Raw genomic sequence first — 13428 nt, 5'->3', positions numbered from 1 at the left:
TGCTTTTGTATGTTTGTTTTAAACAAAACCCTCCCTTTGTGACTTCTTAGCAGTGCATCAAATGAGCAAATGAAGAAGACCCATCAGGTGAAGCAAACGTTTTTGGAAAGGCCATAGCTTAGTGGTAGAGAATCTGCTTTGCATGCAGAAGGTCCCAGGTTCAAGGTCCATCTTCTTCAGGTAGAAGCTGTGGTGCCCTCCATGGTGGAGTGTCAGGGATTGGCTGGAGGAGGAAGAGTGGTGGGAGCCACCTGCCCAAGAGCCCCCCCAGGGAGGGCACAGAAGACGATGACTTAGATCCTGGACCCTGGTGGTGGGACACTGAAGAGCAGTCTGGGGAAAGGACGAGCTGGGAGGTGCTAGAAGCAGGGGGTTTGAGTGATCAAGAGGGGTCAAGAGAAGGAGGACCTTCCAGGACAGGGTTAGAGGCTGAGAGTCACAGTGTGAGCGCAGTCTCAGAAAGAGAAGAGTCAGAGGTTGGCCCTGCTACACAGCAGCAGGACAGTCCCAGTCCTGGTGGCTCGCTTCCCTCTCTGACACCCCGATCAAGGAGAGTCCTGCACATTGCTGAGCAATGGGCTAGACCAGACAGGCCCAGAGGAGGAGCCCCCCCCATTTGACACAACCTTCATCTGCTTGGGAGGCATCCAAAGGGCCAGTGGTCATTTTCAGCAACGTCTCAGCTGGATTAAGAGGAACCAGAGGACTCTGCTGTGTTGTTATTTCCCGTTAATGAAAAGCTAATTACATTCTGTGCCTCCCATCCTTTCCTGCCCTGTGGATGAACTGGGCTTGCTTGACAGCCCCTTGACATGGAGATAGGCATATCCGCAACAAGAAGAGACCAGTAATGGTCAGCAGAGAGGGGCAGATTACGCTGCATGCCTATTGGCTGTGCAGTTGCTGTCACTTACCAGGAGGAAGGTGGGAGGTGGTGGGGGAAAAGTCCCTGTGCAGGTGCACCAGCACAAGCATTTCACTGGCTCCACCAGTACACCTGCACAGCACCAACATCCCTGTTGCATCCCTCTCCTGTAAGAGTCAGTGACTCTGCTGCTGGGAGGTCAGGTGTGCAGTGGCTCCCCCTTCCTGCCAACCACTAATGGATGAGACACCTATTGGCTAGGCTCCATCACCAGGTAAGTGTCCATTAATCACTAAAAGACTGAAAGACAGAATTATTTGGAATTTCTAACACTGGAGAGCCCCATAGCTAAGTTCTTGGTACATAGTCTGTTTGCCATGAGCAACCTGTAGTCCAATTTTTGTTTTTGTTTTTCATGGCAAACCATATGCTCAGAGATCCTGTGAATCAGCCTTGAGATACAACTGGGAACAAGATCACTGACTAACAAAAGAAGGGCCAGATTGAAACTGCATATCTTACCTGGCTCATTGTAAACGGTCCCCAGATCTACTTTAAAGGAGCCAATCAATATGCTCCCTATCAACTTGTTATGCATAACCTGTTGGAGGAAGATGCATGAAGGATTATATGCTTGGTACATGAAGCATTTACAGAACAGAGATCAAATATTATTCATGTCGATAATGGAAGGAGCCTAGCATTTTTAATACTAAGCAGTGAAAACCTTGTATGTTATAACTAATTCCTGGCTCTGGTTCTTTGTCATACTCTAGCACAGAGTTTCTCAAACTTGGGTCTCTAGTTGTTTTTGGACTACAGTTCCCATCATTCTTGGCCGCCGGCCCTGCTAGCTAGGGATGATGGGAGTTGTAGTCCAACAACAGCTGGAGACCCAAGTTTGGGAAACCCTGCTCTAGCATGACCAAGAAAGGGTGCAATTCAACCCACCTCATCCTATCCCTCTTCCCACAATGAACGTAAGAATGGCACAATGGGTCAGAGCATCTGGCTGTTAACCAGGGACAGCTGTGGGCAGAATACCTGCATCACAGGGAGTGGGCTAGATGACCCTCAGGGTCCCTTCCAACTCTACATTTCTGTTATCAGAAGAACCTGCTAATCAAGCCAATGGCCCATCTAGACCAGAGTCCTTTTCTTACAGTGGGAAACCCACAAGAAGGACCTGAGCAGAAGAGTACTCGCCTGTCTTGTGACTTTCAGCAACTGGTATTCAGAAGGATTGCTAACCCTGACCAATGCAAATATTATTAAAAAAAATAATAATCACAAATTTTATTTGAAGATGAATAAAAATTTCTGCCAAGCATTCTGCAATTTGTTCCCACGGAGTGCCTATTTGTCTCATTCTTTCCATTTTATTCCATTGACACATTTGATTTGCAAAGCAATGCAGCACGGTAACTAAAATGAATATTCGATTATCACCCCAGTGAGCGTTATTATCCAGGCAGCAAGTGAATGTGTCCTCTCAGTGCCCCACTCCCTTGCAGCAATCAAGAATCAGATCCTCAACCAAGACAAATCCCCGAGTCTCAGCAAAGGAGACATGGTTTTTACATTAGCTGAGATCTTACACACTTCCTTATAGTCTGAGTTTTACAGCCAGGCCTTAAGTGCTGTGTTAAGGGTGCCATGCAAAATGCAAGAACCAAGAAGCAGAAAACAGACTTGGTAATTTAATAGATGATTGCAATGACTGTTTACCTCCAAGATGAAAAGGCAATGTTAAAAATGCATGAGCAAAACTATTCATATAAAAATGGTCAGAACAGTTTTCTGTTTGTCCAACTACAGGTCTCCCTTCTCTTTTATATAATTGAGAAATCTGATCTCGTCGCTTCTTTGGTCATTGTTCTCCACACTTCCTGATTCAGAAAAACAAATTAGTTTCTGGCCAACTAAAGATGCATATACTCACAGAGATCTTGATAATTTTGTCAAACAGATGTACTTGGGGTCCAATGAAGTCAAACACAAAATACTGTGGGAAGAAAAAAAACACAGAATTTCAAGTTAATTTATATTGTTGTTGCATTATTATTATCATTATTATTATTAACAGCAGCAGCAGCAGTAGCAGCAAAAGGAAGAAATGGTGGGTGTTAATATGGCAAAAAGGTAAAGGACCCCGGACGGTTAAGTCCAGTCAAAGGCGACTGTAGGGTTGCAGCACTCATCTCGCTTTCAGGCTGAAGGAGCTGGCATTTGTCCACAGACAGCTTTCTGGGTTATGTGGCCAGCATGACTAAACTGCTTCTGGCGCAACGGAACACCGTGATGGAAACCAGAGCACGCCATTTACCTTCCTGCCACAGCGGTACCTATTTATCTACTTGCACTGGTGTGCTTTTGAACTGCTAGGTTGGCAGAAGATGGGACAGAGCAACGGGAGCTCACCCCATCATATAGATTCGAACCGCTGACCTTCTGATCAGCAAGCCCAAGAGGCTCAGTGGTTTGAACCACAGCGCCACCCGCATCCCTGGGTGTCAATATGGGGAAATCATACGGGTATCTGTACCTTTTCCATGGCAGGACAAGTAACAGCTTCAGGGGGAGGGCAGTATAACTGTGTAATGAATGCCAAAGACTGTAGCAGATTAACAGTAAAACTTTTATTGGCTAAAAGTGACTAAAAACAGCCAAAACAAACTCGTTAATACAGAGCTTTCTCATGTTTCTGTCAGGAACGTGACCCCCCAGAGCAAAGGGGATGAGTTAGTAAGACCCAGAGAGTGAATTAAGTGAACGAGAGACGGGCTCTGTAGATCAGAACTGGCTGTCAGAATAGAGAAAGGGCAGTTCGAACCCCCTTCCCAGAGAAGACTCTATTAGCTCTCATGGAGAGAAAGAGTTGGACGACAGCCAGAGCATTGCTAGGCAATCAGCAGATAAGAAGAGGTCTTAGTCTGGGTCGAGTGAGAGTGAGGATGAGTGGGGAGGTCAGCCTTTCAGTCCCCTATCTAGGCATCTGGATAAAATCAGCAGGCAACGGAAGGGCAAGAGGGGAAAGGCATCCTTTCTGCTGTGGGAAGGGCAAAATTTCAGACTGACTAACAAACGTAAATGCAAGCAGTAAGATGCCAGGCTCTGGATGTATCTTTTTGTAAAATGCCGGAGAGTCATTACTTCTTATCGGGCGAGATCATTATATTTTCAGTGCTAGTGCTGTATCATATAAGACATTGCCTGTCTACTCAGGATCACAGCTTACCACAGCAATTGGGGAAATGGCATTTGGGAAAAGGTTAATCACATCTCCTCCAATACTGCAATGGTTCTGTTTTGATTTGGGGATGTGAAGTCACCACCATACAAATATACGTCCTATCATGGATCCATGGAACTGCCCCAATTAAAGCAGGACCTCCTGTTTTGGGGCTCTGTGATCTCGTGCGGGTCACAAGACTCGCAAGGGAGTGCAGCTGGGAAGACCCACATCCTTGTTTTCAATTTCAGCATGTTGGATCTCCAACATCAGGATTGTACAATTTCATAGCAACTGCGGTTCAGGCAACACTGTGTGTTTTGCACACACTGTGTGTGTACTCATCAGTACATATAGTCAGTTTGATAGTTATTCTTTCTCTCCAGGGAATCCTGGGAATTGCTGTTCTGTGAGAGAATTACATCTCTCTCTAGCAGAATTCTCAGCCACTCTCAAACTACGGTCCTTGGGATTCTTTATGGAAGACCGTAAAGCAGGGGGCAGAGTTGGCTTTGACCTTATTTATTCATTTACGAACACAAAACTAAGCCAGTTCTTGGCACATTAGGGGGGCCAAGGTGGTGCCCTCTGCATGTTTTTGAACTTCAGCTTCCATCAGCCCCATCCAACTGTTGTGATATCAGTACAAGCCGAGCTGCGAAGAGCCTCGTCAGCGAGGTCACCTGACCAAGAGTCATGTTTCACTTTGTGGGAATCACAGCAGCTATACCAGCTCCCACACATGTGATGTCATTGCAATTTACTGCTGTACTCTTTACTTTCAGTTCTGCGTCAGGAGATGCAGACGCTTTAATAGACAGCTCTGAAATAATGAGCTGGCTACGCAGAGACATTCTGCTCTTTATCTACAATAAAGTAGGTTTTAGCCTTACTGGCTGATGCGTGTTGTTTTTCAAGCTGGGAAACAATCGCATATTACATTGTGCCCCTGGACTCCAGAAGCCAGAGGGCACGGAAGCTTCGTCCGCCTTGGGGTCAGTCTCTTAACTGGCCCCTGCGGGAAGTTTTCAGAACACCAACATGGCCGGTGCTCAGGGATGATGGGAACTGGGAGTCCAACCGCATCCAGAAGGCACTGCAATGACTACCCCCAGAGTGTTGTGTGATAGAGAAAAGTGCATACTTCATTGTAAAACGGTGAATTGGTTCCTTCTTTGACGGTTGTCTGCTTCTTTTCATCGCCAATTTCAATAATCACCACGGGATCTATGTTCTCACCGACGAGTTGGCGGGCTTCAATGATGGTTATGGCAATCTGTGAGGGTGAAATGAAGCATATGCTTGTAGCTTCCTACTGAGGGAGGCTTGTTATAGGAGTGGACAACCTCCCTGCCCTGCCCTCGCCCCAATTTACCTGATAATTCTGTGATTTCACCTCGCCTTCATGGACCTTTGACTCCACCTTCGCTCTGTTGCCATTTCAGAACACAAAGACATGCGTCAGCCTTTAAGATCTTATGCCTTTTTCATCTTTTAACAACTAGAATGTGATTCAGCTTAGCACCTATACCATTACGAGTTATAGTTAAAGGCAGGGATAGACAAGGATTTCATCGGGTTTGCATTTTTTAAGCTAAATTGCATCTCGCAGATTAATATACAGATTGGGACATCATTATCAATTAGATTTTGCATTTATGTGAATTCCGTGGTACAGAGTTCAACTAAAAGAAATGCACCAAAATGCCTAGATAGGGCTTTCCCAATCTTGGGTCTCCAGCTCTTGTTGGACTACAACTCTCATCATCCATAGCTAGCAGGACCAGCGGCCAAGAATGATGGGAATTGTAGTCCAAAACCAACTGGAGAGCCAAACCCTGGCCTAGATAGATCATTGGTGACCCCTACAAACTAGTGTGAAAATTAAGGTCATAACGGCAGAAAAACAAATGCAGCATTTCAAAAGTGACCCTCAGAACCAGCTGCTGTGTGAAGACATGGCAGGCCTCAGCTCACCTACTTGCTCAGACCAGTGAGCAAACTTGACAGACAACCCAGAATCTTGGACAGAAACCAAGGATTGTCAGCTGGCCTGGTCTACCCTATCTTTCTTAGGAAGCTTCCTTGCTGGTCCAACTGATCTTCCTAAAGTTGTTGCAAAACTCTATGGTTGGTATGCTGAATCTTGGCTGACAGCGATTATTACCATATGTGGAATATCACTTATAAGATAGGGATGGAGAGAGATTTGATTGAGTTTGCATTTAAAGACAAATCTATCCAGTTTTCTAAAACATGCTGCAAAACAAAACACAGCCATTCTTTGAAATCTGAATTTTGCAATGCAGTTCTCCTGCCAAGTCATGTGTACAAAAATGCATATACTTGGGTAAAATGTGCATAGAAATACATGATATTAGGGAGAATTGCTTTGCAACAATGTGCACAATAGGGGACATTGCATTAAAAAAATGTGTGCGTTAGGAGAAATTTGCAGTAAGATCCTGGTGAGTTTTCACAAGGACTTTTAAAAAAACAAATAAATCACAAACTGATATGGAAATGTGGAGAACTGAACTTGTTGGAGGGGGGGAAAGAGGGACAGAAAAAGAAATGGACAGATTCAACCACCCCTCTTTGGGATTTTGGGGTTAGCTCAACGAAAAAGGGAAATATTAGGCATGTACAGGGGCCTGTTTGCTTGCTGCCCAGATGGTTTTATTTCTTCACTTTATATCACTGTCAGAGAAACATCGCTCCATTTACTCTGCAGCTTTAGCTATAAAACAGATTTTGAAGGCTGGTCCAATTTCCACTGGAGTCAGCAGCTGCCCTTATTCTGACAACAGTGAAGTCTACATCCAAGACCATTGATCTCTTTGTTTCTGTGAAAGGCTGTGACAATTACTGCCCATTCTCCATGCCATGTTTGTTGACAGGGCCTATTCCTGGTTCTCCTCCCATCATTCTCTCCTACCCCAGACTTCCATCTAGTGACAGTTCTGTCTCGTGGTGACAACATTTTGCTGACAAGGACATCCCGTTGGACTTCGGGTAAGCACAATGAACAAGAGATAAGCTCTTCGAGCACACTGGCATTCTGTCATTGACCGTGCCAGCAGCAGCAGCAATGCCTTCCTCAAGGGCAGAGGGACTGGGTGGCCATTTTGTGACCCTGCAGCACAATACCTCTTCTGGAGAGGCCCTGAGGCACCAAAGCTACTGGTGGAGGCTGAGTCGTCATACATATTTTCGCCCTCTTCCCCATCTTGACCTGTAAGGAACTCCTGTTGTAGGCTATCAGTGTCATCATGCTCACCTGGGAAAGAAAGAAAGAAAGAAAGAAAGAAAGAAAGAAAGAAAGAAAGAAAGAAAGAAAGAGTGATTCACCTGTAAATATAGACTCTGGGGCGGTACCCAACAAAACAGTTCTGCTACTCCAAGGAGTTTTAGCTGTGCTACTATGGACTTTCCCACTGCATACCCCGTAAATCTGCAAGTGGGTTGGGGAAAACCCAGGAACAGATTTAGAGGGTGTGTAGGATGTGCGTAGAAAGAAGAGAGGGTGAGCAGCTAAAACGTCTTGCGCTAGTACAACTGTTTCGTTGGATACGGACCTAGAGATTCAATTTAGTCGCTTGCCAGCAGGGATACACAGCCCCTGTTGGTTGCTGTTCAGATCCCACATTCCTCAGCCAGTCCCTGTGCACCATCGCATATCTTTCAACTGCCTTGGAAAAACCAGGACATCTTGGTCTGTCGTCCCCCCCAAGAGCATGGTGGCCATTTTGGGTGGCCTTGGTTCTTGTGCGATTTCAGGTCAAGATCTTGCCCCCAAAAAACATTTTTGAGGGGGGGTCTACAATCTTGCGTGGCACACCAAAACACACATTTTTGGGTGCCATGCCCCAAAAGGTGCCTTTTCCAGGTCTGTGATCTCACACTGGTCATGTGTCTTGCATGGGATTTCAGACCCGGAAGATGGTGCCCTGGATTTGGGCCTCGTTATGTTGGAGGGTATGCAGTCCTGTGACCCGAAGCTCTGAACAGCCAACAGATGCTAGATGTTTTATGAACTTCAGATCCATACAGACAGTAGCAGCCAATGTGGTGAAACAGAGGTGGCATCCTGAAACAGGTGTCACTGCTGCTTACCTGGATGGGGAGAGTGGTGGCAAGGTTGGCGCTCCACAGGGGAGCTGATTAAGACTTTTTACTGGTGTATTTGCATAGTCCTGACCTCACGCCATGATTCCCAAGGTTGCAGATGTGGAGAAAAGGAGGCTGAGAGGGCACGGCTTGCCTAGTGAGTTCACAATCGGGGTGAAACCAAACTTCTTGATGTGCAGCTCAGTCCCTTAGCAACTGTGCTGCATCAGCTCTTGTGGCATTTCAGCATGGGGAACAATATCGTCCCCTTGTGCCCTGCAAGGATCCTCCAGACACTTTCCAGCTGGAAGCACCCTAAGTAGGCAGGGTTCATGTTTCACTAAAGCAAACATCACATTTTATCACTCACTTTATCACTTGTCCCTGAGGCTCAGCTGAAATAACTCCCCTGTGACTTCATCTCACACTTGTCCTCCATTCCAACCAGCTGTATTATTGACCTAGTAGGTCTTACCCACTGCTCCTTTGTTTGCAATCGTTAATCCCTTCTCTCCTTTCTTCTTCTTCTTCAGCTTTATTCCAGCAAACAACCCTTTCCTGCAAAACCAAATTAAAAATATAAAAAATAAAATTTTAAAAAAGAGCAGTCACAGAAACAGGTGGGGCCTGCAACAAAATGTTGCAGTGTGGAGTGGTCCCAGGCAGCCTCTTTCAAGATACGCCATTGTTTTTCAGACCCCAGCTCATGAGCTTTGCAGTGAGAAACTCCCTGCTGTTCCACCAACCAAGGTCTCAGAACGTTTGCTTTCCCTCAACCACCTCTGGTCCAGTTAACATCATGAGTGTTTACATTCCCACTATGTGCTCCGACATGAGTAACTAGACCAGGCTATCAGGAAGGTCTCAGACTGTGAACACCTGTTCCTGGTGGGAGATATCAATGCCAGAGGTGGAGATGACCATCACACATGGGACAACTGCATAGGCCACTTTGGTATTGGCAGCATGAACGAGAATGAACAAAGGAAGCTCGGACTGTCCTCATATGAACATGATGTTCTCTACCAAGGCAAAACACTGAGTGTCTAGGGGGCATCCAAGGTCAGGTCACTGGCACCAGCTGGACTTCAGAGTCACCAGGCAATCGCCACTGAACTGTGTTGGTGTCACACGGGGCTACCATAGTGCCGACTTCAACATGAACCACTCCCTGGTGGCGAGCAAGACCCATCTCCAGCCACAGAGAACTATGGTTCCTATGATTCTTTGTCAGGAAAAAAAGTTCTTCAGATGTATAGTGTGGAAGTGACTTTCCTACTTTGTTTAAATAAATTTAAATTTTTTTTAAAAAGTTTCCACCCTTAACTCTATGTTTAACAGTAAATGGGTAATGCCTGAAGCCAGAATATTAACTTCTTGCCTCTTCTCATGAGCAGCAGAAGCAGAACAACTTATACAAATGGAAAGTAATTAGGCAAATCAGTCTAAACTTGTATAAGCTGTACAGTTTGCAAGAAATTGTTTTTCTTGGTACAGAATTCTGAATTAGGCTGTTGGCATCAATTGGGGACATGCTGGTGAAACAAGAGATCGGGTTTCTTGTTTCTTTTTATTAAAGATTTCTTGGTTTACAAAAGTATGCGCAATGTCTCTTTTTTCAAGTTACATTTTCTACAGATCAGTTTCGTTTGTTGTGAGACATTAGTGTTACACTAGGAAGAAAAGGGGGAAAGAGATGCAGGGGGGAATGGTGAGTGGGGGTGGGGTCAGGTGGTGATGATTCTATTCTACTTAGTGTATGTGTGGGGTTGTGTGTCAGCATCGCTTTACTATTCGCTTGTGGTGAGAGAGGTTGGGGTTGGCCTAGGGTGTGGTTGTTTGTTTGTGATTGGCTGTGGTGAACTTTGTTTTCATGTGTGAGTGGGGTGGGTGGGTGTTTTTGAATCAGGTTAGCCATATTGATTCATATGTTGTTGGTGGATTCTTGTCGTTGTCTTGTTGGGCTGTGTATGTAAGAAAAGGGGGGGGAACCATACTGGGGTGAAGGCGTCTTCTTCTATTTGTCCCCATGTCAATTTCAGTTTATTGGTTAGTTTTTCTAATAAGGCTGTTTCCCATATGATTTGATACCACACTGGTCCACGCAGGAGATCAGGTTTCTTACCTGAGTAATAACAAGCTAGTAATATTTGCAGCTCGTACCTGACCGTTTGCAACTAAACCAAATGTATTCAGGTTACAGAGACCTCAATAGGCAGGAGTTTTTGTTACCAGATCAGTTACATCTTATTTCCAGAACTGCCAAAGTATATGAATTAATTACAGGGGAAAGCACAGGTGAGGGCACCTGCACCTGAAAGAGTGAGATGAGTTACCAGCTTGTTTCTGTCGCAGGAGACTTTGGTAACACATCCAGCAAATTTCTCAGCGGAGATTTTTCCAGAGGGGCAGAAGAGGTCCTTCCAGGCTGTTGCTATTTTCAGGTGGGATTCAATCACATACTGGCCAGATTCAGTTTGCACAAATTAAAAGTGAATTGGCACCGCAAAACCCACTTCTGCCCCAGAATTGGACTCCTTTTTTTCTGGGGGTGGAGGTCCCATTTTTTGCTCAGCTTTCTGTATAACATCCATCTGAAGAGGTAAAGGTAAAGGTAAAGGTACCCCTGACATTTAAGTCCAGTCGCGAACAACTCTGGGGTTGCGGCGCTCATCTCGCTCTATAGGCCGAGGGAGCCGGCATTTGTCCACAGACAGCTTCCGGGTCATGTGGCCAGCATGACTAAGCCGCTTCTGGTGAACCAGAGCAGCGCACGGAAACGCCGTTTACCTTCCCGCCGGAGTGGTACCTATTTATCTACTTGCACTTTGACGTGCTTTCAAACTGCTAGGTTGGCAGGAGCTGGGACCGAACAACGGGAGCTCACCCCATTGCTGAGATTTGAACCACCGACCTTCTGATCGGCAAGCCCTAGGCTCTGTGGTTTAGACCACAGTGCTACCCGTGTCGCATCTGAGGAGACTTCTAGCTAAAAAACAGAAGCCTCCTCGAAATAGTGCTCCTCAGGACCCACCGTTGTTCCTAGGGGTGGAGAGGAACGGTGGTCAGTGGGAGGCAAAGAAGAAGCCACAGAGATGTGAGTAGCCATGATACCTCACTGTACTGGCTCACATTAACAGCTACGGCTGCCTCAGCGCCCTGCCGGCTTCCTCAGTGAGGAAGGGCAAAGAAGGGCGAAAGAGCATCGCATCCCACACTCTCAGAGCTTATTCACAATTCCACTTGTGCCATGCCTAGAAAACATGGCTCTCCAAGTGGTTTTACCCCTTGCCCTGCTCCTTTCTAGGTCAAGCAAACTTCCTTGGGAGGTGATGGGCTCTCCATCACTGGACGATGCTTGGAGGAGATTGTAGCCACATATTCCTGCATTAGACTAGATGACATCCAAGTTCCCTTCCAACTATATACTTCTATGAGCCTCTTTTTTCATACAATTTTTATTAAATTTTCTGTTTTACAATTTTGAATACTCATTTAAACATCTTTAAAATATCAACGGCTTCCCTTCTTCTCTTTCCATGGTTCATTTTGCATACCATAAATCCCTGCATATTTTACATATACTAAACCGTTCAGAAATTCCATTATTATTTCCATCAAACCTTATTTACACTGCTGAATTTATCTTAATGCTGCCAGCTTTTTCAAGAGTACACAATTCCCCCTGCTATATTCAATAAACATTTTTCAATCTTCTTTAAACGTATGTTCTTCTTGTTCTCTTATTCTATATGTTAAGAACAATCTATTCCAATCAACTACTTCTATGAGTCTCTTGCAGCATCTGGCTAAAATGAGAAACTTCGGTCTGAGACTGGAAAAATCTAGCCAAGGACAATTGGTGATTAATATAATATAATATAATATAATATAATATAATATAATATAATATAATATAATATAATATAGATATGCTGATGACACAACCTTGATGGCAGAAAGTGAGGAGGAATTAAAGAACCTTTTAATGAGGGTGAAAGAGGAGAGTGCAAAATATGGTCTGAAGCTCAACATAAAAAAAAACCTAAGATCATGGCCACTGGTCCCATCACCTCCTGGCAAATAGAAGGGGAAGAAATGGAGGCAGTGAGAGATTTCACTTTCTTGGGTTCCATGATCACTGCAGATGGGGACAGCAGTCACGAAATTAGAAGACGCCTGCTTCTTGGGAGAAAAGCAATGACAAACCTAGACAGCATCTTAAAAAGCAGAGACATCACCTTGCTGACAAAGGTCCATATAGTTAAAGCTGTGGTTTTCCCAGTAGGGATTTATGGAAGTGAGAGCTGGACCATAAAGAAGGCTGATCGCTGAAGAATTTATGCTTTTGAATTATGGTGCTGGAGAAGACTCTTGAGAGTCCCATGGACTGCAAGAAGATCAAACCTATCAATTCTGAAGGAAATCAGGCCTGAGTGCTCACTGGAAGGACAGATCCTGAAGCTGAGGCTCCAATACCTTGGCCACCTCATGAGAAGAGAAGACTCCCTGGAAAAGACCCTGATGTTGGGAAAGATGGAGGGCACAAGGAGAAGGGGACGACAGAGGATGACATGGTTGGGCAGTGTTCTCAAAGCTACCAACATGAGTCTGACCAAACTGTGGGAGGCAGTGGAGGATAGGGGTGCCTGGCGTGCTCTGGTCCATGGGGTCACGAAGAGTTGGACACAACTAAACGACTAAACAACAACAACAACAAATTTATATGATGCCCATCAGACTGGGTTGCTCCAGCCACTCTGGGCAGCTTCCAACAAAATATTAAAAACACAGTAATGCTTGCAGCCTCCCAGTTCAGAAGCTACTGGATAGTCCTATCTGCTGGGGAGCAAGAATGGGACAAGGATATTCCCTTCGTGCCTTGCCTGTGGCTTTTCCAGAACCATCTGATTGGCTACTATGGGTAACAGGATTCTGGAGTAGATGGGCCTTGGATTGGATTCTGTAGGGCTTTTCTTATTTTTATTTTTTTTAACCATTGCTCAGACGATTCCTGCATAAGGTTTTTCTCATCCCTGCCATTGGCTGTGCTTTTTCACTGCATGAGCTCAATGAATCTGCCTTCTAGCTGACGCTTAGGTGCTTTTCAAAACACATGACCATAAGACAGCTTAATGGGTTTCCACTGTTCAGAATGGGGCAGTTTTGCATAATGCACACCATTAATATCTAACCCTGCATAGCGGAGACCGCGGGAAAT

The 13428-nt window shown here is 45.2% G+C and overlaps 1 protein-coding gene across 1 annotated transcript in view; it reads right to left on the bottom strand.

Moving 5' to 3' along the window:
- The window catches only part of FER1L6 (fer-1 like family member 6), a 111169-nt gene that overhangs the window by 80871 nt on the left and 16870 nt on the right, over window positions 1–13428 (bottom strand). The window contains exons 2-7 of the mRNA XM_033155817.1: window positions 8683–8765; window positions 7248–7377; window positions 5473–5527; window positions 5242–5373; window positions 2808–2870; window positions 1388–1466 (exon numbers count right to left, since the gene is read on the bottom strand). Coding sequence (XP_033011708.1) covers window positions 1388–1466; window positions 2808–2870; window positions 5242–5373; window positions 5473–5527; window positions 7248–7377; window positions 8683–8765 — 542 coding nt within the window. The remainder of the gene's footprint in view (window positions 1–1387; window positions 1467–2807; window positions 2871–5241; window positions 5374–5472; window positions 5528–7247; window positions 7378–8682; window positions 8766–13428) is intronic.

This window comes from Lacerta agilis, chromosome 7, assembly GCF_009819535.1.
Source record: "Lacerta agilis isolate rLacAgi1 chromosome 7, rLacAgi1.pri, whole genome shotgun sequence".
NCBI classification, from domain to species: Eukaryota; Metazoa; Chordata; class Lepidosauria; order Squamata; family Lacertidae; genus Lacerta; species Lacerta agilis.
The sequence above is the reverse complement of the archived record's forward strand: the minus strand, read 5'-3'. Positions and strand labels throughout refer to the sequence as shown.